The 24814-nt window shown below is 51.2% G+C and overlaps 12 protein-coding genes across 25 annotated transcripts; 8 read left to right on the top strand and 4 right to left on the bottom strand.

Moving 5' to 3' along the window:
- The first annotated feature begins 107 nt into the window (after nucleotides 1–107).
- On the top strand, nucleotides 108–2622 carry PPTG_08309. 2 transcript variants are annotated; one of them, XM_008903270.1, is made up of 8 exons: nucleotides 202–294; nucleotides 378–593; nucleotides 694–780; nucleotides 842–974; nucleotides 1050–1384; nucleotides 1455–1669; nucleotides 1735–2005; nucleotides 2075–2622. In XM_008903270.1, exons 1-8 carry the CDS (start codon nucleotides 202–204, stop codon nucleotides 2495–2497), a joined length of 1773 nt encoding a protein of 590 aa, XP_008901518.1. In that variant the 3' UTR covers nucleotides 2498–2622. The 2 variants fall into 2 exon arrangements, with proteins under 2 accessions (XP_008901519.1, XP_008901518.1); XM_008903271.1 differs by having other exon boundaries at nucleotides 108–294; nucleotides 1735–2622.
- Nucleotides 2623–3864: 1242 nt separating this feature from the next.
- Nucleotides 3865–5734, top strand: PPTG_08308 (hypothetical protein). The gene has a single exon (XM_008903269.1). It carries the CDS (start codon nucleotides 3955–3957, stop codon nucleotides 5407–5409), a length of 1455 nt encoding a protein of 484 aa, XP_008901517.1. The 5' UTR covers nucleotides 3865–3954; the 3' UTR covers nucleotides 5410–5734.
- A 52-nt stretch (nucleotides 5735–5786) lies between these two features.
- On the top strand, nucleotides 5787–7368 carry PPTG_08307 (hypothetical protein). Its single transcript, XM_008903268.1, has one exon. The coding sequence runs from the start codon at nucleotides 5831–5833 to the stop codon at nucleotides 7286–7288; it is 1458 nt and encodes a 485-aa protein (XP_008901516.1). The 5' UTR covers nucleotides 5787–5830; the 3' UTR covers nucleotides 7289–7368.
- PPTG_08306 (pyridoxal biosynthesis lyase pdxS) lies at nucleotides 7356–8478 on the bottom strand. Its single transcript, XM_008903267.1, has one exon. The coding sequence runs from the start codon at nucleotides 8410–8412 to the stop codon at nucleotides 7480–7482; it is 933 nt and encodes a 310-aa protein (XP_008901515.1). The 5' UTR covers nucleotides 8413–8478; the 3' UTR covers nucleotides 7356–7479.
- Nucleotides 8479–8946: 468 nt separating this feature from the next.
- On the bottom strand, nucleotides 8947–10062 carry PPTG_08305 (hypothetical protein). The gene is made up of 5 exons (XM_008903266.1): nucleotides 9899–10062; nucleotides 9743–9820; nucleotides 9586–9634; nucleotides 9294–9514; nucleotides 8947–9219 (listed from the first exon to the last, which is right to left on the bottom strand). Exons 1-5 carry the CDS (start codon nucleotides 9992–9994, stop codon nucleotides 9016–9018), a joined length of 648 nt encoding a protein of 215 aa, XP_008901514.1. The 5' UTR covers nucleotides 9995–10062; the 3' UTR covers nucleotides 8947–9015.
- Nucleotides 10063–10171: 109 nt separating this feature from the next.
- Nucleotides 10172–13439, top strand: PPTG_08304 (hypothetical protein). Its single transcript, XM_008903265.1, has one exon. The coding sequence runs from the start codon at nucleotides 10233–10235 to the stop codon at nucleotides 13311–13313; it is 3081 nt and encodes a 1026-aa protein (XP_008901513.1). The 5' UTR covers nucleotides 10172–10232; the 3' UTR covers nucleotides 13314–13439.
- Nucleotides 13440–13472: 33 nt separating this feature from the next.
- On the top strand, nucleotides 13473–16326 carry PPTG_08303 (hypothetical protein). The gene is made up of 4 exons (XM_008903264.1): nucleotides 13473–14439; nucleotides 14501–14616; nucleotides 14684–15605; nucleotides 15670–16326. Exons 1-4 carry the CDS (start codon nucleotides 13594–13596, stop codon nucleotides 16099–16101), a joined length of 2316 nt encoding a protein of 771 aa, XP_008901512.1. The 5' UTR covers nucleotides 13473–13593; the 3' UTR covers nucleotides 16102–16326.
- On the bottom strand, nucleotides 16231–16789 carry PPTG_08302 (hypothetical protein). Its single transcript, XM_008903263.1, has 2 exons — nucleotides 16525–16789; nucleotides 16231–16418 (listed from the first exon to the last, which is right to left on the bottom strand). The coding sequence occupies exons 1-2, from the start codon at nucleotides 16735–16737 to the stop codon at nucleotides 16341–16343; spliced, it is 291 nt and encodes a 96-aa protein (XP_008901511.1). The 5' UTR covers nucleotides 16738–16789; the 3' UTR covers nucleotides 16231–16340.
- A 206-nt stretch (nucleotides 16790–16995) lies between these two features.
- Nucleotides 16996–17889, top strand: PPTG_08301. Of its 2 annotated transcripts, XM_008903261.1 has the most exons (4): nucleotides 16996–17201; nucleotides 17263–17333; nucleotides 17396–17602; nucleotides 17680–17889. In XM_008903261.1, the coding sequence occupies exons 1-4, from the start codon at nucleotides 17036–17038 to the stop codon at nucleotides 17770–17772; spliced, it is 537 nt and encodes a 178-aa protein (XP_008901509.1). In that variant the 5' UTR covers nucleotides 16996–17035; the 3' UTR covers nucleotides 17773–17889. The 2 variants fall into 2 exon arrangements, with proteins under 2 accessions (XP_008901509.1, XP_008901510.1); XM_008903262.1 differs by having other exon boundaries at nucleotides 17396–17889.
- PPTG_08300 (hypothetical protein) lies at nucleotides 17770–21600 on the bottom strand. Of its 12 annotated transcripts, XM_008903252.1 has the most exons (7): nucleotides 21404–21600; nucleotides 21181–21343; nucleotides 20958–21109; nucleotides 20820–20891; nucleotides 19041–20743; nucleotides 18152–18980; nucleotides 17770–18083 (listed from the first exon to the last, which is right to left on the bottom strand). In XM_008903252.1, the coding sequence occupies exons 1-7, from the start codon at nucleotides 21494–21496 to the stop codon at nucleotides 17916–17918; spliced, it is 3180 nt and encodes a 1059-aa protein (XP_008901500.1). In that variant the 5' UTR covers nucleotides 21497–21600; the 3' UTR covers nucleotides 17770–17915. The 12 variants fall into 12 exon arrangements, with proteins under 12 accessions (XP_008901500.1, XP_008901497.1, XP_008901503.1 ...); XM_008903249.1 differs by having other exon boundaries at nucleotides 21181–21600; XM_008903255.1 differs by having other exon boundaries at nucleotides 21281–21600.
- A 36-nt stretch (nucleotides 21601–21636) lies between these two features.
- On the top strand, nucleotides 21637–23801 carry PPTG_22370 (WEE protein kinase). Its single transcript, XM_008903411.1, has 9 exons — nucleotides 21637–22051; nucleotides 22126–22282; nucleotides 22346–22423; nucleotides 22494–22567; nucleotides 22639–22739; nucleotides 22810–23166; nucleotides 23236–23369; nucleotides 23446–23544; nucleotides 23616–23801. Exons 1-9 carry the CDS (start codon nucleotides 21663–21665, stop codon nucleotides 23724–23726), a joined length of 1500 nt encoding a protein of 499 aa, XP_008901659.1. The 5' UTR covers nucleotides 21637–21662; the 3' UTR covers nucleotides 23727–23801.
- A 4-nt stretch (nucleotides 23802–23805) lies between these two features.
- PPTG_22369 (ribosomal protein L24) lies at nucleotides 23806–24811 on the top strand. Its single transcript, XM_008903410.1, has 3 exons — nucleotides 23806–23971; nucleotides 24058–24185; nucleotides 24381–24811. Coding segments are annotated over exons 1-3 (435 nt in total). The 5' UTR covers nucleotides 23806–23970; the 3' UTR covers nucleotides 24687–24811.
- Nucleotides 24812–24814: the final 3 nt, after the last annotated feature.

The following is a 24814-nucleotide window of genomic DNA, read 5'->3' as shown; positions in this document are numbered from 1 at the left end:
ATCATCGATCCATTCAACGCATGGCCAGATGCTGTCCATGTTGGCAACTTGAGTTGAAGACCGTAATACCCCACAAAACGATGAGATACCTCTCAAGCAGTTTCGGAAGGGGATACAGAGTGGTCCACATAATTTTAAGTCGTACTTTATCGAACCATTCCAGTGCTGCTCAGTACAGTATTTTCGCTCGAGGATCCGACCATGGAGTTAGGGCGAGCAGCTACGCTCCTGGCGCTCGGCACGCTGTCGCTTGTGAATGCAGCCATGTATGCGCCCGACTCGGGCTTGCGTCAGGTGAGCTGTCGGCAATTCCATCTGCGCAGAACGCATGGTGTTCGTCCGTTGGTCTCATCTCCTTTGTGTCGATTCTCTACCAGGTGATTGTGCTGTCCCGCCATGGCGTTCGAGGGCCTTACGGACTGGGAACGGAGTCTCCGTCCGAGGATCTGCTCAAGCAGTACGTACTCAACCCGAACCTCAATCTACCGCTAAGCGCCAACGCCTGGGGCACGTCGGAGACCGAAGATCCGGCGGAGATCGTGTCACCCAAACTCACGAAGCACGGCTTCCACGTCGTGAAGCAAATGGGAGCGGTGAGCCTTATTTTATGCAATACTGTGCAGTGGGACGCGCTGCCGGTGCGCGGATTTCATGTGGGTTGTCCTAACTTTTACGAAAATTTCTTTCGAGCAGTACTTTCGCGACCACCTTTACGAAGAGTTTTTAAACGCCGCGTGCGAGGAAACCTTTGCATACGCGGACAACAACCAGCGCGATAATGTACGCGCATCTGTTAGTCTATGTGTGTGGACGGCGATGATCTAATGGGGTTTGGATGTAGTTGACTGCTCTTGCGTTCTTGAGTGGGCTTTATCCGTTATGCACGGAACTTGTTCCGATCACCAAGGAAACTCAGTCGCTGTTTGAACAGGGTCAAGACCCTACGGCGAACTGCCCGGTATGCTCGAGAGCTGGTGGGTGTCTGAAACAATTGTGTTAGATTAATATGTTCGCTGACACTAGATCTGTACTGTTACGCAACTTTGCAGTGTATGAAGGCATTACCGGAAGCAACGACACGCGTTTTGTCCTCCAAGAAATCCAAGAGGAAGTGGCAGAAGTTAACGAACTTCTCCAGTGCTGCGCCGCATCAGTATGCAGCACCGACGAGGAGCCTGAAAAGAGTGATTCGACTGAGAGCGCAACGTGCGACCTGTTTGGAATCCCCACGCAATGGAATGGCGCTTTTTATCTCCCATGGAAGGACACGCTCTCCAATGCCGACTATTTCTCCGAGTGGCTTCTGCTACAAAGTCTCAACAACATGAGTCTGCCTTCGCAATTATCGTTCGAGAAAATCTTGTCGCTGGCCAGGATTCACGAGGTTTTCTCTTCAACTTACGCTATGCCAATTAACTGTGCTTGATACTAACGCTCTATTGTTGATGATGTAGACCCACATGGATCTCATTACCAACGAGGTCAACTCGGCCAACTTCGGAGCAACTTTGCTCGCCCACCTCACTGCTAGCTTCGAGCAAAATATTATGCAAAAGCCATTGCCGGTAGCAAAAGGTGAGGGGCCCCATCTTTTGCAAGGCCCGGAGAATCGACTACTGTACTATGCTGCTCATGACATTAACCTGCTGTATGTTCGCAATCTTTTACGGTGAGTTGTAATTTCATCCTGTGTGGCACTGTATATGCTATTTATCTTAACGCACTGCGAAACAGGTTGCAATGGCATACAAAGGGGTGGCATCCGCATCAACCTGTGCCTGGAGGCATGCTTGTCTTCGAACTTCACGCTACTCCTACGAAGAGTAACAAGCAAACCTCACCAACGACGTCAGAGTTCCGCAATCTAAAGTCTACTGGCCGAGTGTCTTGGGATGTGGAAGTAGCTGTAGACACCGAGGACGCGAGTCGATTCTACGTGAAGCTATACTTCGTTGCAGCTTCTCCTGAACAGATTCGCAACGGCGACGAGTTGTCCTCAGAAAACGTGAGATATAGTTCTTGCTATGTAAACCCTCGGCAGCTAACCTGCTTTGTGGTGCTTTGCTTGGAATAGCCACCCGATCGTGTGCAAGTGATCATCCCGTCTTGCTCAGAGGAGATTGATATCGGCGATGGGGCTACGGACGTGCGCTGCCCGTTTTCAACGTTTAAGAAGCTGATCGGTAAAACTCTGAAACACGTGTGTGTTGCTGATACTCTGCGGCCGTTTGTCGACTCACTAATTCACGAGAAGATCACCAACCACTCTACGCTCACAACCGCCATCAAAGTGGACCAAGTGAGAAGTATTGGAATCGGCAGTGCTGATACCGGCAAATCACTACCAAAGACGACCGCTGTATTTGAGGCCCTACTGTGGACGGTGTTTGGGGTCCTGATCCTCTGCTTCATGGTGCTTTTGGTTCGCCACATCTTCAACCGCCACCCGGAGCGACAGAAGTACGGATCCATCCCAATGCAGATAAACAATCGCTAGACTGCAGGAGCTTAGGTTGCGTGGATTGTACATTGACTTTAAAAGTCTTGCTTGTAAGGACATGTACTTCCTTTGTAATCTACGAGCATGTTTAGGTGGTATTGTTCAGCTTAACTCATCTTGCCTCTCGTATCTGTATCGTCGATAGTAGTCTTCATAGCCTGATAAGTCCTAAGCAGAGTACCGATCGCCACCGACACATTGATGCAGAGAATGATATTGGATTGACGACTTGTGCACGAACGAAGCCCAGGATCACAATTTGAGTCGTTGAAGTTACTACGAATGCTACCAGACACAACACCGCTGCCCAGCCCCACGCGGTCATGCCAAATACGTCAAATTTGGTTCTGATGGCGAATAAGATCATTATCAATGTCTTGGTTGACGAAGCGACCTCCGGCACTATTCCTGTTCCAATCGAAATGGGACCAGTGATCACACGTCCGCCAACGTCAAGCATATCCCCAACAATGCCTGAAAACACAGCCCAGAGGAAAGCAGACAACGCTCTTTTTCGTCCACTGGATATTACTCTCCACGTTCTGGTAGACGACGAAAGCTTTGCGGAGGTAAGTCTTGTACAAGTAACGCGATACCCACGAAATCTCAATTAGTAGGATCACCCAGTATGCCACACCACGATCCACGGATGTGTCTCAATACTGGTAGCCACGGAGGCCAGGATGGCACAACAATCGTGTTATAGAGAAAAAGCGACTTTAGTATATCAAGATCAACGCTGAGCCAGGCACATGATATGTCATTTTTATAGTTGAAGTGGTCCTGGTAAGTTATCCGTACCATCCGTACAGTTGTCGCGTTATAATATGCATGCTCGCTCCAAGCTCTCAGTGAGCCTAGTACATGTACTGTGACTGGATCTCTTAAAAGCAAGTAAGGAATTTTCGACTTCTGACCTTCGAACCTACAGCACCACCTCAGCACTTGAAGCAAGCGTCCAGTGTATTACTAGTTTGCATTATTAGTTGGCAGGTTTAACCCTGCTGGCTGGCTGTCAGCCAGACTAGCGAGCACCATGATGGCCTTGCTTCCACAGCCATGAACAAATACTACAGCTCTGTGGCTCTGCAGCAGGAAGTGAGACTCTGGTTTTACGTTTAGCGTTGGCACCTAATACATGTAAGCAAGACTTGTTAGATATCAACGCTGTGGTTGAACCACCTACACTAGCGACCGTAGGTACACCCACAGCATGCTGCGAGCGGAGCACTCGATTGGTTGTCCTCTGGCCGACTAGGATCAAATCACACTCCCTCGTCACGGAGGAATATGTCATGACAGCCCATCCCGTCCCGCATTTGTGAGTGATGGTCGCTTCAGTTTGTGCAGTCGTAACGCCAGAACTTTACGCTGTGCATTTCGATACAAAAGTTTCTGCGTGGCTGTCTGGCTGTCCCGCTCCAGCCCACTTCACAATTTGCGGACTATCCGCCATGTCTATCACGCCTATCCATTCGCGTATAGCGCTCTCCCTCCTGGTGCTCATAGCACTCGGTGCAGCGTTGCTTCCTACTGCGCTAGCTGCCAACAGCAATAGCGGCAGCGGCGGCAGTGGCAGTGGCAGCGACGACGACGATGGTGTGCCGAGTCTGTCCGAAATGGACACCTACGACGCGCTGGCCATCGCCTTCATGGTAATCGGACTGGCCGTGTCGTCCGCCGGTGGTGTGGGCGGCGGTGTCATTATGGTTCCGGCCATGGTGCTCATCATGGGCTTCGACATTAAACGCGCGACACCCATTTCTAACGTGGCCATCCTTGGTGGTGCCGTCGCCAATGCGTGGTTTAACATGCGCAAGCGCCACCCGAACGTCAATCGACCGTTAATTGACCCGGAGTTGGCTTTGGGCATGATCCCCGTCGTGATTGGCGGTACAGTCTTGGGCGCCTTGATCAACAAGCTCATTCCGAGCTACGTGCTGTCGCTGTTGTTCGTCGTGGTGCTCATCGTGGGCGGGTCGCGCACGATGAAGAAGGGTATCCGTTTGCACAAGAAGGAGGTTGCTGCGAGGAAAGAAGCCGAGGCTGCCTCCGGCGAAGTGACGACCGATATCCCCGCCAGTCCTGGCGCCTACGTCCAGGTCAGCACACCGCAGATCTCCGGTAACGACGCGGAAGAGAAGCGGTTGAGCGTGTCGGTGACTGGCGGCGATGCTGCTCCATTGAAATCAATTGCAGGTGATCATGCAACCTCTGATTCACTAGTCCAGATCTTGGAGAGGGAACGACACTTTGCCTGGGGCCCGCACATCGCCATTATGGTCTGCTACCTCGGTGTTGTGGCCGCCAGTATTGGAGACGCGTCAGTGGACTGCGGAGGTGTTGCCTACTGGGTGATCCTGCTGATCGAGATTCCGTGGGTCGCCGTGTTCGTCGTCTTCACGTCGCACTACCTGCACAAGGTGTACCTCCGCAAGAGTGCGGCCAACTACCAGTACGTGGACGGAGACATTAAATGGACGAAGAAGATGGTGGTGTATTTCCCCCTGGGCTGCGCAGTCGCCGGTATCGTCGCGGGCATGTTTGGCGTTGGTGGTGGTATCATTACGGGTCCTATTATGATCGAACTGGGCATCGTGCCGGAGGTCGCTTCCTCCACGACGGCGCTAATGATTCTGTATTCATCTGCTGCCGCTACTGCAAAATTTGCTGTATTCAAGATGGTCGCATGGGACTGGGCATTGCTCCTGTGCGCGGTGGCATTTGTGGTGACTTCTGCGTCGCAAGTGGTGATCCTGGGCTTCGTTCGCCGCACAGGCCGACAGTCCATTATCGTATTGTGCATCGCTACGGCCGTGCTCATCGGAGGCGTCATTATGACGTACCAGGCAATCAAGACCACGGTCGACGATGCTGGTGATCACTTCTCCGCGGACATTTGCAGCTAGAACGTGTATGCGCACAAGTTCCAAGTGTCCTGTACTGAGAGCAATACAATTAATAATGAAAGGCGCAATTTTCGTTTTGTTGCGATGAAATGCAAGATGCGTGCGATAGTTTCTGCACTAGGCGATAGTGCTGCTACTCGCGTGCAAACGAACGCTAGTTGAAACTGTGCAAGCTTCGTCTCGCCGTTGGCGCCAACTCCGCGTCAAAGGGGCGACGAGAGTTGAAGTTATCCTCCAACGGCGGAAAACTGGGACAGCTAGCGAATAATGGGATCTATTCCTGCTGTATATATCTAAGAAAAAGGACGTTTTCAAGTTCACCGGCTAGGCTCGTGCGTGATCTCGTTTTTTGTGATCGAGGCACTTCCAAACAATCCCCAAGCAGCAGACTTAAACTTTCCAGTTCTTTGCTTAGGATATTATGGGCTTACCCATTCGACGCCCAATCTCAACACTGGCCATCACGGCTCTCCTGGTCTCCATTCTCGCATTCGTTGTCACTGCATCGTCAAATGATACCGACAGTAAAAGTTCGAGTGGTGGAGTTCCACACCTTCGCAATCTGTCAACGTTCGATACCTACGATGCACTCGGGCTGGCCTTCATCGCTGTTGGTCTTGCAGTCTCAGCTGCAGGCGGCGTAGGTGGCGGGACTATTCTAGTGCCAGCATTGGTCCTCATCATGGGTTTCGATATCAAGCGTGCAACGCCGGTATCCAATCTGGCAATTGTTGGTGGTGCTATCGCCAATGCTTGGTTCAACATCCGCAAACGTCACCCGGCAGTGGACCGCCCTCTCATTGACTCGGACTTGGCTCTATCGATGATTCCATTGGTAATGGGCGGTGCAGTGGTGGGCACTGTGCTTGCTAAGTTACTCCCCAGTTATTTGCTCTCGCTGCTTTTTGTCGTGGTGCTCGTCGTGGGAGGTACTCGTACTGTATCTAAAGGGATCAAGAAGTATCGTGTCGAGACGAAAAGCTGCAAAGTGCTGGAGGTTTCTCCTACGCCAGCAGCGATTGAAACAACGGAAGAGCAGCGAGCTGCTCCATTCGTGGCCATGCGCTCATCAAGGTCGTGCCCTGAAGATAAAGCTGTTGACGATGTTAGTGGTGATTTCACCGGTGATTCTCTACTTAAAGGAACAGGAAGCCGATCCAACGAATGTGGTGGCCCGACTGACGATGAGGTGCTGGCCGAAATCTTGGAACGGGAACGCCATTTCTCGCTGACCAAACAAGGCGCTATCATGCTTTGCTACATGGGCATCGTAGCTGCAAGTATCGGTGGAGCAGCAGTGACTTGCGGAGGTATCGCCTACTGGTTGTTACTCGTCATGGAACTCCCGTGGATCGCTGGCTTCGGTGCCTGTACAGCAGTATATCTCTACCGACAGCATCGCCGAAAAGTGTCTGTCAACTACGAATTTGCAGCGGGTGATATCCACTGGACGAAGAAGGCGGTTGTCCACTTTCCGTTGGCTTGTGCCGGCGCCGGTCTGATCGCTGGACTGTTCGGCGTTGGTGGAGGAATCGTCACTGGTCCTTTGATGATTGAGATGGGCATCGTGCCTGAAGTTGCGTCGGCCACTACAGCACTCATGGTGCTGTATTCCTCAGCTGCAGCAACAGCCAAGTTTGCCGTATTCAACATGATCGCGTGGGACTGGGCCTTGCTTCTGTCTGCGCTGGCGTTCGTGGTCACTGCTGTCTCGCAGGTGATCATTTTGGGCTTCGTACGCAGAACTGGCCGTCAGTCCGTGATCGTACTGTGCATCGGCGCGACAATCTGCATCGGAGCTGTGCTCATGACGTACCAAGCCATCAAGAGCACTATCACTCATGCCGGCGAGCCTTTCGAGGTAGACGTATGCAGATAACTTTACTGGCGTTGAACCACGCATAGATTTGATGCGCAAAGTGTTCCATACGCACCGAAACGAGCGATAAACTTGAGCAATAACAATATATTGACAGTATAAAGCGGCGAGCTTGCAATATTCTACTCGGCTCTCTAGCGCAACTGGCGGTAGAGATTTAACCGCACTATAGTGCAAGCTCCAGAGCCTATTTACCAGGCGCCACGGAGTCCGCCCTCACGGTCACGGAAGTTGACAGACGCAGCCTTCAGGTCCTGCACGCCAACCATAGCCTCGCCCAGGTTAGTGGAGATCTCCTTGAGAATCTTGGCGTCGTTGAAGTGGGTCACGGCCTGCACCATGGCGCGGGCGCGCTTGGCCGGGTCGCCGCTCTTGAAGATGCCCGAACCGACGAACACACCGTCCATGCCGAGCTGCATCATGAGAGCAGCGTCAGCGGGGGTGGCGACACCACCGGCGGCGAAGTTCACGACCGGCAGCTTGCCCGTGGTGGCAACCTGCTTCACCAGCTCATAGGGAGCCTGCATCTCCTTGGCAGCCACGAACAGCTCGTCCTCGTCCATGGAGACAAGACGGCGGATCTCACGCTGCACCGAGCGGGCGTGACGCACGGCCTCCACGACGTTGCCGGTACCGGCCTCGCCCTTGGTGCGCAGCATGGCAGCACCCTCGGCAACGCGACGCAGAGCCTCGCCCAGGTTGCGGCAGCCGCACACGAACGGCACCTTGAACTTGTTCTTGTTGATGTGGTTCTCCTCGTCGGCCATGGTCAGCACCTCGCTCTCATCGATGTAGTCGATCTCGGTGGCTTCGAGAATCTGGGCCTCCACGAAGTGGCCGATACGGACCTTGGCCATGACGGGGATCGTCACGGCCTTCTTGATAGCCTCAATCATCTGCGGGTCACTCATACGAGCCACGCCGCCGTCCACACGGATGTCAGCGGGGATGCGCTCGAGGGCCATGACGGCCACGGCGCCAGCCTCCTCAGCGATGCGCGCCTGCTCGACGTTCGTCACATCCATGATGACACCGCCCTTGAGCATCTTGGCAAGGCCGGCCTTCACGAGGAAGGTGCCTTCGGTGGGGGCCGAGCCGGCAGCGGGGGTGGTCTGGGGAGCCATGGTAGTCTTGGTCGTAGAACTTGTGAAGCACGCGGGGAAACCGGGAATGACAGGCGTGGAAAGGAGTGGCTTCAAGTGGCCCGTAATTCTTTTACGTGGCCCAAGTGAGACTTTTTCTAAGGGATAGAAAATATATTTAGAAACAAAAACGGTGATGGGTAGCGTCGATGATTGGCTGAAAAAACGTGTGGCCCACTTTCGATGATTGGCTGAAAAATCTTGTGGCGCACCTTCGAAATCAAATTGCATAATGTTTACCAAGTTTTTGTGTACTAACCGGTTTAAAAGCATCTTCGAATCAGATGCTGTTTAAATGTAGAGAAACTCAGATCCGGTCTGAGTTTCCCTACATTTAAAAAGCAAACATGCTCTTCAACTGTCTTCAACGGATGGAAACAGAACCGAGCAGTGTCGTGGCAACCGCATCCCATCGCCGTGTTTACCTTGAGCCTAAAGGCCATCTAAAGGCTTGTACGGCGCTGCCGTCGCCCCATTCCTTACTGTTTCTTCATAGTCTGCGGAAGCAATAAATAATGACGAGCCAAAATAATGAAAAATGAATTGAATTTATGGTTGGCTGTCAGCCAATGACCGCTAACAGGACTATAGCGCAGTGCCCCGCTCAAGGTTCTGCCGAATCTCCACTGTGTACTTGTCGAAGGCCTGTGACGCCTTGCGGTTGAAGATGCGGTTCTGGCCATTGATATAGTCGACGTCCTCACCCTCGTAATGCTGGCGCCTGCGGCTGAATTTCTTGCGCGCCTTGATACGTTCCTCCAGTTCCTGTGCCATGCGTTCCACGTTTGCCTGCGATTTCACAATACGCACGATCAATTGTTAGCGAGTGTCGATACCCCGAATACCCGGACTATAGCACGCACCTCCTCGACTTTGTCGTCCCTGCCGTAAGCCAGTTCGTCACCAAGTGCATCTTCACTTGTTGTAGCCACGGCTGTCGCAGGCTCTGCTGACGTGGGCAAGTTCACGAGTCGCTTCTTGTAACCCTTGTACAATGAGTCTTGGTTAAAGACGTCCCACCCAAAGGCAGCTTTCCGCTTCTCCTTCTTGCTGGCCTTCTTTGTTTTCATTTCAGCCACCTCGGCTGCAAACAAACCACAAGGTCAGTGCCAAGCTCTCATGCTCATATCACAGATGTAAGTCAAACACACAAACCTGTCTCATTAAGGTGAGCTTTACCACTCGCTGCTACCAATTTCTTTTCCTGTTACAGCACCAGTAAGCAGCATATGAGAGATCCACAAATTCGCTTATAGCGACTAGCTTTGTTGCTACGGCATCGATGACAAAACAATAAAAAAAAAATACGTACCTCTCTTTTCTTGTACTGCTCTTCCTTCTTGGCCTTGTTATTATTGTTCTTGGCACGCTCGTGCTCCGCCGCCACCTCCTACAGGACGAATAACGAACCCGCGCGGACTGTTATCCAAGAGCGAGCGCAGTTCCTGTCTCCGCTATGTCACCGCACCTGCTTGTTGGCCTTCCTCCCCGCGTTCATTTTCATGCGGACCTCGAACAGCTTCTTCTGCGCCGGCGTCATTGCCGTCAACTGGTCCTCCTCCATTGTCGTCGTGAATAATGAATGTGTTCTCGCACTGAAATTTCACAATAATTGGGATTTCCCCGCTAAACTAAATATGTACTGAAACAATTATTCTAAAACCGAAAAAAACTTCAATTTTAGGAGAAAGTTAAATTTCTAATTTCTAGAAGTACTAAAACTCACAAGTATCTGATTCGTAATCAAGGCAGCGTCTGAGGCGTTTTAAGCCACTGGAGCTCATCACTTTCAAACCCAAGCGATGGCAGACACGGACGACCTGATGCAGGAGCTGTGCGGTGTGAAGGTGTCTGACATCGACATCACGCAGGATGACGCACAGAAACTGCTAGAGCAGCGATTGGTCGCAATCGAGCGCGCAGTGCTGGAGAGCGACACCAAGAGCGTGATCGAGGCCCAACAGGCTCTTAAGGATGACGACGAAGTGTCTCCGGTGTTGGCAATGGCGAAACTCATCTGTGAGGGTGAGTATGCCGACGTGATTCGCTTGCAACAGGCACAGAAGCTTCTGCATGCCGTGGCCCAACTGCAGAGCGAAGAGCAGGACAACGAGGACGAGGACAGTCACATTTGCAGTAGTATCGCTTCAGAGCTCCAGAGCTACTTGCTGGACCAGTGTGACAGTGCGGAGAGTCGTCTCGTGACCGCATATGAGATTCTATTCGTCGGTGTTGCCTTCTTCGACATGTACGTACAGGCGAACTACACGGGACCGGCTTTTGAAAAGGAGACACTGCGGGACGTGCTCGATCTAGCCACGCGCCTCGTGTCTTCTTCAAGTGAAAGCAGCGATAAGAAATCACACAGCGACGCACTTGTGGCGCTGCAGGTGGACGGTGAGAGTCCGTTCTCCATCTGTGAGTACCCGCAGTTCCTGCTCGTTGGCCGCTGCCTGCTGGACTTTGTGGGCAACCATGCTTACAACGACTGGTCCGTGGCTGCCAACGAGGTTGTGAGCGGCCAGAACGACAACGAGGTGTCGGACGATGTTGTGGAAGGACCTGCCAAGCGCCAAATTACTGGCGGAGCCGCTATCCGTGCGCTTGGCGAGATGTTCGAGCAGATTAAATCAGCTGCGTGGTGGAACGCTCGTGCTGCTGTGGCGCACGAACGTCTGCTGCTTGCTAAGCAGCCGTCGAACACGCTGTGGTTTGAAGCTCGTCGTGGGTACATCCAGACGCTAAAGACGACCGATCTCTTCGCCTTTGAGAAGGACACTCAATACTTACACGCTCGTGCGTACGTGGAGTGGGGCCTAGCTCAGCACTACTTCGACAAGAACAAGCATGGTAAAGCCACATTTGCCCGCGCAAAGGAGATATCTGGTGTGAGTGTGCAGCTCAGTGGTTCTATGGGCAAACGAACCAAGTTCCAGCAGAAGAGTGTGGCTCAGATGGTGTTGCTCGCAGCGTCGAAGAAAGAGCCTGTGACTGAGGACGAAGACTCCTCCGTCTACGCTACAGCTGTGGCTGAATCGACTCACGTGGACTTTGGTGGCAAGCAAATGACGGCTGAAGGAGACACTAGTGCTGCTCCACCTGCCGACGGACTTACAGCCGAGGAAGAGCACATCCAGAAACTTGTACAGGAGGGTGAAGCTTCCTATCGCAACGTAAATTTGGACCAAGTGGACCAAGACAATTATCTTCTGGAAAGCATTGCATTTGAGGACCGTAAGCTCACACAGCAAGGAAATTTGCAGATCGTCGACCAGATTGTGCTACTTGGACTGTGTCTGGACGTGAAGAACAGTAACGCCAACGATGGCCTCACCCGCGAGGAGATGATGCCTTACGTCACACGTGTGCTTGAAAACCCCAACAACTGGATGGTGTACTCCACAGCGCTACTAGAACGAGCGTGGCTCGAGTGCGAAAGCTCAAAGCGCCGTGAACGCGCTGTTCTGCAGATGCAGGCCCTAGTAGACCAGCACACTACTCGACTCACGATCACACAGAACACGCTTCAGTCTATCGCTGACTCAGCACCAGCTCGTGAACGTATGCAGTTTGTGTATTCACTGGCCTTCCCTCCACGATATGCACTCAAGCGCGATCTGGCCGAACGTTACTTCAAGCTTGGTGTTCTAGGAAGTGCTGTCGAAATTTGCGAAGAGCTGGAGATGTGGGATGACGTCGTCAAGTGCTACCAGCTCCTGGACAAGCCAATGCGTGCAGAGAAACTTGTGCGTGAGCGTCTGGAGATTGCCCCCACGCCGTTCATGTGGGTCACGCTGGGAGACCTCACCCAGGAGCCTTCACACTACGAGACGTCTTGGACGCTCTCCAAACAGCGCTTCGCTCGCGCCAAACGTTCACTCGGACGCTATTACTTTGAGAAGGGAGACCATGAAGCAGCTATTCCTCATTATGAGGACGCTGTGCGTGTGGGTCCCATGCACACAGGCGCTTGGTTCACTCTAGGTGCGATCGCGATGCGCGTACACCGCTGGGCTCTTGCTATGCGTGCATTCACACGCGTTGTGCAGCTAGAGCCGGACAATGGTGAGGCATGGGGTAACTTGGGCTCCATCCATCTACACAATCAGCGCTATGCAGAGGCTTTCGCAGTGCTGGAAGAGGCTCTTAAGCAGAAGCGTCACATGTGGCAGATGTGGGAGAACTACGCCCTGTGTGCTATGGAGACCAAGCGCTACGGCGAAGCCATGTATGCTATGCACCAGCTCCTGGACATGCGTGCCAAACACAAGCGCCCTGTCGACAGTGAAATGCTAGCGTGGCTCGTAGAAGCAATCGTGTATCCTGAGTCACTGAAGAAGATGCAGCAGGAGGCTGATGCTGAAGCTGGAGTCGTTCAAAAGGTTGTATCGGACGACGAGGAGGAGGATGTTGACCCACTTAGTGAAGATGAAGACTTAGCGGAGCTCGATGAGGCAGCGACAGCCACCGATGCGACTCCTCCACGGTCTGACTCGCACTACAAAAGGCAACTTGCGATGCTTTTCGGCCGTGTGACGTCCATCGTGACGAATGACGCTAAGATTTGGCAAGTGTACGCGCACTTTAATGACGGCGTGGAAGGTCGTGCCGATAAGGCTCGTGACTGCCGACTGAAGCAGTGCCGTGCGCTGCAAGTTGCGGGCTGGGAGCGTGAACAGCAGAAGGTGGAGGATCTGTGTGCGGCCGCCTCTCGACTTACAGAGGATTACTTGGCTGAAGGCACTAAGAAGGCTCTATACTCGTGCCGTCTGTACATTCGCGGCGTGCTAAAGAAGGCGCAAGTGGATTTTGCTGAGCTCGAAGCCGTGAAGACGCTCGCGGCCGCGCTGGACGAGGTCAATGCTCGGGAAGCGCAGCTCTAGACAGAGGACGGGGTAGATACTTAGATGTCCACAATAGGATGACTAGCATGTCGATTTTACTGATACTGGTAAGTCATGACTTTTTCGTCCAATGATAGATTTCATTATCATCATTTTCATCCAATCATATTTGAGACTGGTTTGAATTCGACGCGCGCAATGGGGATGTGCGTCTTCACTTACAAATTTCAAGTCACGCGTTGGGCGGGTGATTTTGGCGCCCGTGATTCAGTCGCCAATCAACCGCTTCGGTCTCAGCTAATACAAAACTGTGTGCCTAATGCCTCCGAAGCAGGCCGGGCGGCGGGGCCCAGCCAAGAAGCGCAAACTTGAGGCCACCAGCCCCAACGGCAAGCCAAAGAGGGCCAAGCCTGGACCTGGTCGACTGCTCAAGAAGAATTCCACTGTTGTCTCGACCAATGAGCCTGAGCCTGAAGCGGGGCCTCAGGACCTGCTTGACTCCGAGACGACGATCTTCCTGCAGCTTTTGGAGGACGACGTCCATCGCTTGCCGCCACCACCGCCGCCGCTTCCTAAGCGCCGTGGCTCAGCCAAATCTCCTCTCGAAAAGCGCATTGTGGAGTTCCAATTGCCCTTCAAGGAGGCGGAGATCAAAAGTCTCGAGGAGCGTCAATGGGTGCGCCGCCCACCCCCATTCGGCAAGATCAGTCGCTGCGTCTACGTGTCCACCAAGATGCCTATCGCTGATTTCCCCGTGCACAAATGTACGTGCTATGAGGAGATCCACAAGTCCATGACCAAGCGCACGACCATGATGGCCAGTGCCAAGGCTCAGAAGGTGCTGGCAGACAAAGAACAGGACATAGAGAAACATGACGAGATGGAGAGGATCGTGTACTGTGGAGAAGGGTGCTACAACCGCATGCTGTTGATCAGTTGCTCGGATGAAACATGCTCCGCCCCGGACCCGAGCTTGTGTAGCAATCGTGCCATCAAGAGACGGGAACTCAAGTCAATGAGAGTGGAGTACATTCCCGGCCCTGGATTTGGACTCATCGCCAACGAGGACATCAATGCGGGAGAGTTCGTCATTGAATACGTGGGCGAAGTCATTGATGACAAGGAGTGCGAACGCAGGATGATCACATACAGGGACAACGGCGAGGTCAGTGACTTGGCGTGCTATGGTTTGACGTTATGTTGTACTGATTTTTACTGTATACTAGGTCAACTTCTACATGATGGAACTGGAGAAGAACATCGTCATCGACGCCAAGTACCGCAGTAACGACTCACGCTTCATCAACCACAGTTGCGACCCCAACTGCGTGACCCAGAAATGGTACGTTTAGGTTCTTGAAAACGCTGTAGATTTAGCATGTCGACTAACTTTTAAGCGGTCGTAACAGGAACGTGGATGGAATGCAACGCATTGGTATTTTCGCACGCCGTAACATTGCCCCCAACGAGGAGATCACAATCGACTATAACTTCTCACATTTCGGCGAGGCTGCCGACTGCAGATGTGGCTCCACTTCGTGTACAGGAAAGATCGGTCTCAAGCGGTCGAAGATTCCTTCGTTCGATCCTCGTGTGGTGGGTACCGCCAAGGCAAAGAAACAGGTGCCAGTGGATGAGGAACCACCCGAGCTTAAACGTCCCGTTCATTTGACCTCGCTGGCGCTGCTGAAAAGCTCGCAGATGCACGATAGTTGGTTGGAGTATTACGGGTTCAAGAATCGTCGACTGTTCCTCAGCCATCGATCACGACGTCCCAAGAAAGAAGAAGGAAATGTACATAACGGCGAGCTACGTTGTCTGCCATCAAGTAGTCCTTCCTCGGTGTGCTCCACAACCACTGAAGAGGATGTATCTCTCACACCACCACAAGCAACTCACAGTAAACCTGTCGAAAAGATATCACGTAACAGCAACTGGTACGAGAAGGTGATAGCAGGGAAACACCTGCCTGAAATGAGGGCTCTTCACAGCTACATTTGCGGAGGTATATCCGACTGGACGATACACCTCACAACGGATTTCACGATAGAAGCTTCTTCTCCTGTGCTGGCTAAGAAGGGACCTGGTCGCCCTCCTAAGAAGCGTGGTCGTCCGAAAGCAAATCAGACTACTTCGGGTACTAAACTCATTCACAAACGACTGGGTCTCTCTCAAGCACAAGCACGCTGCATTGATGAACTTGCAGCGTTTGCAGAGGGCAAGTCTAAATGGAACAAGCGCGTTCCGTCCTCCAGCTCTATTGATCCAGACCGCATTCATCGCCTGATTGACCGTGTCAAGGGCAAGCAGATCTTCGTCAACACCGACCAGGTAAGTCGCGCTTTGCACAACTGGTTTCCCGAAAAGTATATTAACGCGTGTCAAATATTTGCAGAACGACTTGAACGAAGATGCGTGCTTCCGCTGTGGCCTAGCAGGCGAACTCATTTGCTGCGATGGCTGCCCTGCCGCCTTTCATCTCAACTGTACAAACCTCGCTATGGTTCCTCCGGATGGAATCCCATGGTTTTGCTCTGAATGCACCAACCCGAAACATCTTCAGAAGACTACGGAGACGGCACAAACAGCGGCTATCGCTGCAAGAAGCAGTGGCCGTACAACGCCAACTGACTACTCTGGTCGTCATCTGCGCACACATGCAGCGCATCAGATTCCGAGTCTCAAGAAGATTTTTCATGTCCCGGCTCCTCACACCAAGCGCCGCTATAAGAAGCGGCATAAAGCCACCGATCGATCCTACCGCGAGCTGGAGCACATGCCACTACCCGTGTGGAACGAAAGTGATGCGAGCGAAACTGAGCAGTAGCAATACTGCAACAGAATCAGCTGAGAACTCGGCGGTGGTGTGCTTCAAATAGCGACCTATGTGGGCATTCGGATGGTCGCCAGAGCTGTGGCTACCTACTTGCATGGGGCTTGTCGACTTTGTATCTTTGTCCTTAAGAAACTGATCTTCTCATCTAGAAATTGATGAAAAATAAAACGCATTGTTTGTTGAAAGGGATGCTAGTAAAATTGAAGTTGTAAAGTGCACAGCTCCGTGCTTTATTGGTTGTAGAGTTTGGCCGGCACAGGACCTTCCACCCTGTCCTTCAGGAACCCCTCGCTGTCCTCCTTCGCTCGCTGTGTCACATCATGATGTTAATAATAACGGTGCCGGTATTCAGTAACGATACTGCATATTTAATAATTGCTTCAGTGGTAAATTATTGCATGAAAATGCTCGCACCTTGATGGCGGTGACGAGAGCGGCGTACGGGCCTGTTGATTTAAGCTCGGGCATGGGTTTGCCGCCGTCCATCTTGCCTGAGTACGAGTGGTTGAGCTGCTCTTCTCCGGGTGGCGGAGCGTACTCATTGGACGCCTCGGTGGCGCTCGGAAAGCTTTCGAACGAGTGTACCACCTCGCCGTGGAACTTGTATGTCGCCCTCATGCCACTCATGTTGCCCAAAAGTCAAGTGACGCTTCCATTCGCTCATAGTATAATTTATGAGAGCACAGTCTTTATGAATTGATATTGCTTTACAATGAATTGACCAATTATTTATTGTGTCAAATGCATAAATTATTGTCTAATTCCACAAACTCTTTATTATTGTCAATAATTTGAATTTGGATCCAAATTTCTTGCAAATTGTGCAATTTGCCTCATTTGCCAAAGCTGAAACAATTGCATAATTTAAAAATAATTGTCTTTATAAATTGATATTGTCTTGCAACATTTTGAATTTACCACAATAATGAACGCTCTGCTCGGCGAACTGCGAATGGTCAAGGTGCTGCATCAGCAGTCTGGCGTGTGTCTGTTCACGCACCAGTGGAAATGGAACCCGCACGCGCACGCGGAGGGCGTTGACGCGCTCGTCATGTCCTTCACGCAGTTCGCGCGTGAGATCGACGGAGGAGGTGCGGTTTACTCAATTTTATGTGGCAAAACAGTTCTAACAGTATGCAAAATGCACCATAGAGGTTGTGCAGGTGCACTTTGACCCGAGCAAAACTGATAAGAAGGACCGATCTGGCAGCAGCCCAATGCCCGTAAGCAGCTTAGCAGTATTAAAACTGCTATTGGAGCTTACGCCTACCAACCCGTTGTGCAGTCTTCTTCCGGTGGCCTCGTGATGATCTCGCTCCAGAATGAGATCGTCCAGGCAGTTTTATTCCATGATCGGACAACGGATACAGCGTGCATCGCTCTAAAGGCATTTCTACAGCGAATTCTTGAGCGATTTTCAGAGGTTTTTGAGCACGAACTAGAGCTATTGCAGCCGCAATTACAAACCAGCGCAACACCTACCGCCGAAGAGGTTTGTCAATTGCCTAAACTTTCATACTGATGAAACGTTTCGAATTATGATCTGTTCATTTGCTGATATTATTGCAGCGCGAAGCTGTCGAGGCTCCATTTCGGAGATTCGAGAACGAACTTGACAACCCATTGCTGCTACAACCTAGTGGCGACTATGGCTTGCAATGAGATTGCAATATATCGAGTTTTTTTTTTCAGAATATATTACCTAGCCGTGCTTTCACTGATTACTATACTGTATGCACTAGTCGATTCCCCCGGGTTTAGAGTAAATAGATATAACGTTGTCGTTCTTTTGGCAGTCCCAGCTGCTAGTCCAACACACTCTTCCTGTGTCGCTCACCGATTTCAACGGGCTTGTCTCCTGTTGTGAAGCCCCACAACTCGACTTGGACGCAAGAAAACTCTTGCGAGGTGGTTAATGGAGGCGAATTAAACGTCTCGCACGCGCCACTTGTTCCTCTGGATAAATCGCTATCCTGATGGACCAAAGAGAACAAACGTATTAGTCTTCATCCCTTACAGTAAGCAGCTCTACAGTACTCACCAGGAACAAACCAAAGTTGCCACCGCCACCCATAATCAACGACTCATCCGAGCACAGCATAAAGTAACTATTCTTGCGGCTCCATTGATACTTCACAAACCCACCTGCAGCGCTTGGGTTCGCGAAGGAAAACAAGAAAGACTCACCCGTCCCATAATAGTGGAAAGCATGGTGCCATTCGTCCGAAGCAAATCCACCAAACACATTTCCCCCAGCGTCCTTGACCACCAATAACGTCGGGCTCTGCTTCTTCGCTAGTATGAGCAATGTCTCCAACGAGGATCCATTCGCCTCGACACTGTAAATTCGATACCACCGACACAATTGACTTGTGATCGGCAACGCATGGTCAATATACGCGATGTGCTCTATCTCCAGAATGCTTGATGACTCCATCAGCTTCGACTTGTAATCGTCTGGATTATAATCGAACGAGGGTTTCTTCTTGGAGTAGCGCAATGGGGGTGAAAGTAGCGATTGATCTGCGAGTTCTGCAATCCGGAACGCTTCATCTTCGACCAGCTCTGCTTGCATTTCCAGAACCTCTTCGCCCTCATCGAGACGGCGTGTTCTTATATCTTCCCATTCCATTCGCAGGTCGTACACAGTAATTGGCGCTTTCTTCAATAACTCGTTCATGATTCCCTCGGTTTCAGTAATCACACGAGTAAAAGATGCCGCCTTTGGGTCCAATTCACTCCAGAGTTGATCGTACACCTGAAACATGAACATGAACAGCTTACTGAAGTACATGTCCTCGTCAAATAGCTCCCAGAATGGCTCCAATGACATTGTCACAATGTCGATCTCCGGGTGCTTCGGGCTCAAACTGTAGGTATAAAATGGGAACGTTAGCTACAGCACAAAACGAAAGTATAAAACAACTTACAATAGTTTCAGAAGCTTCACTAAGGACTCGCAAATGGACGACGCCACCAGTCCTGCGTCGTAAGACGGCAACTCAGACGGTAGTGCTCGCATCTTCAGCAGCGATAATGCATCTGGGTCATTTTTCAGCCAGTACAAAATAGCTCGTAGCATCAGCACGCCACCCTTCTCAAAATTCCCCAAGATGGTTGGCCTATTAAAACCAAACTGCTCCCAGATGCTCACGAGTTCCTGCTCTGTTATTTCGCTGGTTGTCGGTGAAGATCCCCCACTGCTAGTAGCACTAGTCGGTGGCGTCGCAGCTGTCGGCCTCCGCAAGTCTAGCTCCAAGTTGGTGGTAGTGTTAGGTTGCGTTTCAGTCTCCAGATCTGTTGCAGTTTCTGATTTTGAGCTCTCTGCGCTTTGCGCAGTTACTGCGTTATTTGCTGTTGAAGTGATATCACCTCCTTCTAAGTGGTCGCGGAATAATCGACTAATCTCGTTCAACTGCTGTCTATCTGACAAAAAGTTCATCTGTGGTTGGAGCTTCATCTGATGCGACACCATTCGAAGTGCTTCCTTCTTGGCCTCCAGGCGCTCAAGTGCATCCACAACTTGCACACGTACATCATGAAAAATGGTCGCGTAGTGCTCGATCATCCGCTCCACCACTTGGGCTCCCACTGCTGCATACCTCACGTCTTGATACTGAGAATGCGTCCTAGCACGCGTGCGTTCGGATGGCAAGCCACTTCCAGAGTCTTTCTTGAATGCAATTACTGGAGCTAGTACAGAAGACGCTGTAACGACATCGACGCCATTTTGTTCACAATGCTCTGGTTGCTGCAAAAAGTTCATCAGGTTGATAACTCTTTTCAATACAATCTGGCAATGCACAGGCAGGTCGTTCACCAAGCACGTAATGTTCCGAACGCTTGCGTCTTCATCGCGTAATTGCCCAGCAGCCACAAACGCGTCGTATTTGTCATCGGTCACTATGGAGTCTGGCAGATTTTTCAGAAAATCTAAGAGTAATGCTCCTGCACATTGTGGATCCAGATCTTTTGGTACTGAACCCTCCGTCTCCACAATTTCCCGAAGCTGGTTCAAGCGAATGCTCAACACAGTCGCACGAAACAGTCGCGGGGTGTCTGGATTCTCTCTCAATATCGCAACGCAATCGTCCACAATGTTCGGGAGTGCTAGAAGTGGGTCAATCAGAGCGTAGCGGCTGTGGTACGGATTCTTCGAGAGGGATGCCAGACTGACACCGAACACGTACTGCCATGGTTTTATGTCCTTGAGGCGATGCGGAAATAACGCCGAAGGCAACTGGATACAGTCCTCTTCTTCTTCTGTGACGGTTTCAGCCTCTTGAATCTCCAGGTCTTTTACGTCTTCTAGCTCGACTAGCACTGGTTCAGCGTCTGGGGGTGGTAGGAATGATCCAGCTCTGGAAGGCGACGCCCCCACCGCAGCAGCAATATCTGCATCTGTAATTGTAGAAACCATTTCTCCGCTGTTGCTCTCAGTAGGCTCTGGTTCTGTTGATTCCGCTTGCTCCGGCACATAGAATGGCTCGCCATTGACTTCAATAGCGAAATGCACCTCTCGAAGAGCAATAACCAGCTCTAGAAACAACCCCAATCCTTCAGAGCAGCGAACGAGTGACCACTCCTCGTAATTGTTGCGGATCAAGTGCTCGCATGCCATTGAGAAAATCATCTAAAAATTGCCCAAAAGTCCAAAACAAAACTGTAAGAAGCTTGCAAGATAACCAAAGCATAATCTTAGTGCCTACCATTATACTGGACTCAATAGTGTGGTTGTTTAGCGCAATCTTCAACCAGCAACGTGCTTTCCCTACATCAGTCTGTCAGAATCACCACAGTACCATCAATGAATGTGTCAATACCCTCTTATAAACCACCAAACAAACCTCCGATAGGAATGCTGCAGAGAGCACGCTCTGCACTAGCGTTGGCTCGTCAACAATGAGCGTGCTGGCATACAGCACGTGCCACCAACACGGCTGCTCCTCGTCACTGCGGGGTTTGAGTCCCAACACCAAGCATTCCTCCAGTGCCACACCTGACCACACAAAATACAATCGTCAATATCTATCTGTTCACTGCCTAAACTCAACCAGGGCAGCAACGTACAGAGCTCGCCAACACAAGAGTCGTGTTCTGTCAGCGGCAGACGTATCTCCCGGGGCATTGACCCTTCCTGCTGCCCGGCAGTTGGTTGCTGTTCGCCTACATCGTTTAAATCCGCCGCATTTTCCTTGCGTAGCACCGCTAGCGTGGCGTTCTTAAGCCGCGACTGTAGTTCAATGACAAAATTCTCAGATCTCGTCAATTGCAACAGCTCCAACCAACATACCAGCGCGTCATAGCGCTGCTGCACGAAAGCATCGCTAGCACCGCCCTTGTCCTCGTGCCGCGTGGCCAGCCAATGTGAGATCTTACTCAACATCTTGACGTGTCCGCCGTTCTTGAACGCCTCCAGAATGATGAGCTTCTCGTCTAAGTTTTGCGCCTAAAAATACCCTTCGGACAGTTTTCACTGTCTATGATTGGTCGAAAAATGGGTGTGGCAAATTGTACCAAAGACCAAAATTGGCGGCAATTAGGAAGCGAAAATGGTGCGGAACTCGGCGTCTCCGTCGCCGATGCGGGCGCGCTCTCTGCATGCCGCAATGGAAGAGGCCTCATCCCCACGTGTAAACAAAACGCTGAGCTTCATCAGCAGCGACGATGACGACGAAAGCAACGAAGAAGTAGATCAGGAGAACCGCTGCAAACTCAACGATAGCAATGATGATACAAGCCCAAGTAATACTAAAGCAGCGGCGGCCGGGGGAACATTTCGCTACCGCACACGACGCATGGAGCGTCTCGGTGTGTATGGTAGGCAGGACCCTCCGTACCGTCGGCGCGAATTGATATCACCCAACAAGATACAGCAACAACGACGATCCAGCTCGGAGCAGAGCACACCGACGCACAGGAGACCAGGGCTCGCCACACGGTACGGTGGTGTAAAGAATGCACTGTGATTAGTTGAATTGGGTCTAATTGTTGGTATGATATGGATTGGTGTAGGTGTAGTAGATCGGTGTCGCCACCGTGTGCGAGTCCAGCGACGTTGCTTAGTCATAACCTTGGAACAATTTTGTCGATGAAGAGTCCTGTGCATATTCGCCGACGCTCACAAAGGAGAAACATAGTTCTGAAGAGACTCAGCGTTGCAGATTGTCCGGTGAGTTTTGGTGAAGATGTTTTGGCAAATGAAGGATCTGAATTGTGATTCGTTGTCGAACAGAACCAGTTTGTCAGTTCGTTTGAAAGTTTGCAAACCATCCGTTGGCTTGGAGCAGGCGTGTCGGCAGAAGTATTCAAGGTGTGATGAGATTTTATTTGAATCAGGTGCTTCGCGTGTATTGATTGACTCACTCCGTGTGCTGGCAAAGGTCCGAGATCCAAAGAGTGGAGAGCTTTTCGCCGTCAAGAAGTCGAAGCAAGAGCTGCGAAATGACCGAGAACGGTATGGAATTTATGCTGGCGAAATGTATTTGATAGCTGTTTTACTTACGTATGTGGTGATGACTCTACAAGTGATCTGTTGGCCCAAGAAATTACCATCCTAGAGAAGTTGGCATCGTCACGACACAACTTCGACAACATCGTTCGGTATTATCAAGCGTGGCAGGAGAATGGTATGTACATCTTCGTTTATGCGACTATAATTGCCGGCGATTTATTTACTAATCGTGCATTTGAATGCAGGTTTTTTCTACTTGCAAATGGAACTGTGCGAGGGAGGCACATTACAAGATTTTATTATGACGCGAAACCGGGAGGCTCTTCCTGAAAGCTACTTGTGGAGTATCCTACGGGATGTTGCAAGCGGACTCGAAGTTCTTGGTGACCACGGTCTTGTTCATCTGGATATCAAACCTGACAACATATTTATCACGGGAGACGGACGTTTAAAGATCGGAGACTTCGGTATGGCTGGAAAAGTGGTGATATCTGCCAAAGCGTCGAGAAAAATAAGCGATCTTGAAGGAGATGCGAAGTACATGGCGAAGGAGCTCCTTTCCAGCGCGGACCGACTACCTTCAGCGGATATTTTCTGTCTTGGTAAGCTGATTTAATCCGAATAGGTATTGAAGGCGTGATGATACTCATGGTTGACGTGTTATATCGCAGGCATTATGATGCTGGAAATTGCGACTGGAATGGTTTTGCCAGAAGCTGGAAAGAAGTGGCATGACCTTAGGGATGGAGATTTGCCTTCCTTGTCTCCAGAGTACTCGAAGGAACTCGGTGAGATAATTCTACAGGTACGAAAACAATTATCCATGCGTGTATTGCAATGTCTGGTGTTGGAACTGACATGACTGTCATGTAAACGTAAAGATGATGCACCCCGATCCAACAAAGAGGCCCAGTGCAGCTGCCATCATGAAAAACTCTCGTGTGCAGACTGCCACCGATCCTGCCACCCTTATTCAAGAGGTACGTCGATTGATTTCCTCGTGCTCATCGTTGAAGGCAAACAATTAATCCACCACTTGTCCCCCCAACAGCACGCTCTAAAGCAAAAAATGGTAGTGCCCACCAGAGCGCGAAGCAACACAAGCCGATCGGCAAGAAACAGTCTGCAGACGCCTCACAAGACACGCCTCTTAATACCATAAGCACCTGCAGTTCATTAATGTCATAAGTCGGCTTACCATTTCGTCCGCCAGCGTCCATTATTCCAACAACGTCAATTGGAGTAACAAGTGGTACCATGTACCAGTGAACCGGTCCAATTACTCCCCTAACATCTAACCGTCTCCATTAACCGCCAATAATCGACCTCGTTTTGGTTGGCTTCTGAGGCCTTCATCCAACACCACAGCGCAGCGTCCAGTATCTCTTTTCTTACGTGATAACAAGAGTACGTCGCCTTCTCTATAGATAATGCCCATGCCAACAGGAACAAAATGCTCACTCGAACGTGATTGATTACGAATGAAACTACAGTGAAGTTCAACTCGACCGTGTCCTCGTCGCGCCGCAAAAGCCGCAAGGCCCACTTCGGCGCCCACTCGACCCAGCGTCGTGTGCTCATGAGCGCCCCTCTGTCCAAGGAGCTGCAGAACAAGTACAATGTAAGTTAGTACACTGGTACTTTCAGCGCTGTAAGTCCATGTCAGAAACTCGTCAAGGAGTCTGGCACTTCATGGCATCGCGGGAACCGTAAGTGTCGACCCCTTTCACAGGACGACAGCTACAAAACTCTGGTCATTACCGGGCCGATGGTGACGTTTTAGGCTCATGAGAACTGCTTTTATTGACATTTTCAGGTTCGCAGCATGCCCATCCGCAAGGAGGACGAGGTCATGATCGTGCGTGGCTCGCAGAAGTCCCGTGAGGGCCGCGTGACCGCCGTGTACCGCAAGAAGTTCGTCATCCACGTCGAGCGTGTGGTGCGCGAGAAGGCCAACGGCGCCTCGGTGCCCATTGGCATTGACGCCTCCAAGGTGGTCATCACCAAGCTCAAGCTTGACAAGGACCGCAAGAAGATCCTGGAGCGCAAGAACCGCGCCGTGTCCGAGACCGAGAAGGGCAAGTTCACGGAGCAGGACGTCGCCATGGCCACGGTCGACTAAGTGCCACGTTGTGGTACTGCCGTCTCGAGCATTGTTATCGTAGAGAGAAGGAAAGACACATTAAGTATGGCAATGCAGAATCATGGAGGAGTGAATACTCTCTCTTTGGCATTTGCCAACACAAATGT

The sequence above is a fragment of the Phytophthora parasitica genome (assembly GCF_000247585.1).
Source record: "Phytophthora parasitica INRA-310 unplaced genomic scaffold supercont2.15, whole genome shotgun sequence".
NCBI lineage: Eukaryota > Oomycota > Peronosporomycetes > Peronosporales > Peronosporaceae > Phytophthora > Phytophthora nicotianae.
The sequence above is the reverse complement of the archived record's forward strand: the minus strand, read 5'-3'. Positions and strand labels throughout refer to the sequence as shown.

Coding starts and splice junctions, on each gene's coding strand:
- PPTG_08300 (XM_008903249.1), bottom strand. CDS start 21,496: ATGTTGAGTAAGATCTCACATTGGCTGGCCACGCGGCACGAGGACAAG. Junction 20,744..20,819: donor CTATTGAGTCCAGTATAATG/GTAGGCACTAAG, acceptor GGCAATTTTTAG/ATGATTTTCTCAATGGCATG. Junction 18,084..18,151: donor GCAACTTTGGTTTGTTCCTG/GTGAGTACTGTA, acceptor TTGGTCCATCAG/GATAGCGATTTATCCAGAGG.
- PPTG_08305 (XM_008903266.1), bottom strand. CDS start 9,994: ATGGAGGAGGACCAGTTGACGGCAATGACGCCGGCGCAGAAGAAGCTG. Junction 9,821..9,898: donor GGAGGAAGGCCAACAAGCAG/GTGCGGTGACAT, acceptor TTCGTCCTGTAG/GAGGTGGCGGCGGAGCACGA. Junction 9,220..9,293: donor GGGACGACAAAGTCGAGGAG/GTGCGTGCTATA, acceptor GTGAAATCGCAG/GCAAACGTGGAACGCATGGC.
- PPTG_08302 (XM_008903263.1), bottom strand. CDS start 16,737: ATGAGTGGCATGAGGGCGACATACAAGTTCCACGGCGAGGTGGTACAC. Junction 16,419..16,524: donor CTCTCGTCACCGCCATCAAG/GTGCGAGCATTT, acceptor GATGTGACACAG/CGAGCGAAGGAGGACAGCGA.
- PPTG_22369 (XM_008903410.1), top strand. Junction 24,186..24,380: donor AGCTGCAGAACAAGTACAAT/GTAAGTTAGTAC, acceptor TGACATTTTCAG/GTTCGCAGCATGCCCATCCG.
- PPTG_08306 (XM_008903267.1), bottom strand. CDS start 8,412: ATGGCTCCCCAGACCACCCCCGCTGCCGGCTCGGCCCCCACCGAAGGC.
- PPTG_08301 (XM_008903261.1), top strand. CDS start 17,036: ATGAACGCTCTGCTCGGCGAACTGCGAATGGTCAAGGTGCTGCATCAG. Junction 17,334..17,395: donor CTGGCAGCAGCCCAATGCCC/GTAAGCAGCTTA, acceptor CCCGTTGTGCAG/TCTTCTTCCGGTGGCCTCGT. Junction 17,603..17,679: donor CAACACCTACCGCCGAAGAG/GTTTGTCAATTG, acceptor ATATTATTGCAG/CGCGAAGCTGTCGAGGCTCC.
- PPTG_22370 (XM_008903411.1), top strand. CDS start 21,663: ATGGTGCGGAACTCGGCGTCTCCGTCGCCGATGCGGGCGCGCTCTCTG. Junction 22,052..22,125: donor AGACCAGGGCTCGCCACACG/GTACGGTGGTGT, acceptor GGATTGGTGTAG/GTGTAGTAGATCGGTGTCGC. Junction 23,370..23,445: donor TCGGTGAGATAATTCTACAG/GTACGAAAACAA, acceptor GTAAACGTAAAG/ATGATGCACCCCGATCCAAC.
- PPTG_08308 (XM_008903269.1), top strand. CDS start 3,955: ATGTCTATCACGCCTATCCATTCGCGTATAGCGCTCTCCCTCCTGGTG.
- PPTG_08309 (XM_008903270.1), top strand. CDS start 202: ATGGAGTTAGGGCGAGCAGCTACGCTCCTGGCGCTCGGCACGCTGTCG. Junction 594..693: donor TCGTGAAGCAAATGGGAGCG/GTGAGCCTTATT, acceptor TCTTTCGAGCAG/TACTTTCGCGACCACCTTTA. Junction 2,006..2,074: donor ACGAGTTGTCCTCAGAAAAC/GTGAGATATAGT, acceptor TGCTTGGAATAG/CCACCCGATCGTGTGCAAGT.
- PPTG_08304 (XM_008903265.1), top strand. CDS start 10,233: ATGGCAGACACGGACGACCTGATGCAGGAGCTGTGCGGTGTGAAGGTG.
- PPTG_08303 (XM_008903264.1), top strand. CDS start 13,594: ATGCCTCCGAAGCAGGCCGGGCGGCGGGGCCCAGCCAAGAAGCGCAAA. Junction 14,617..14,683: donor AACTGCGTGACCCAGAAATG/GTACGTTTAGGT, acceptor CGGTCGTAACAG/GAACGTGGATGGAATGCAAC. Junction 15,606..15,669: donor TCTTCGTCAACACCGACCAG/GTAAGTCGCGCT, acceptor AAATATTTGCAG/AACGACTTGAACGAAGATGC.
- PPTG_08307 (XM_008903268.1), top strand. CDS start 5,831: ATGGGCTTACCCATTCGACGCCCAATCTCAACACTGGCCATCACGGCT.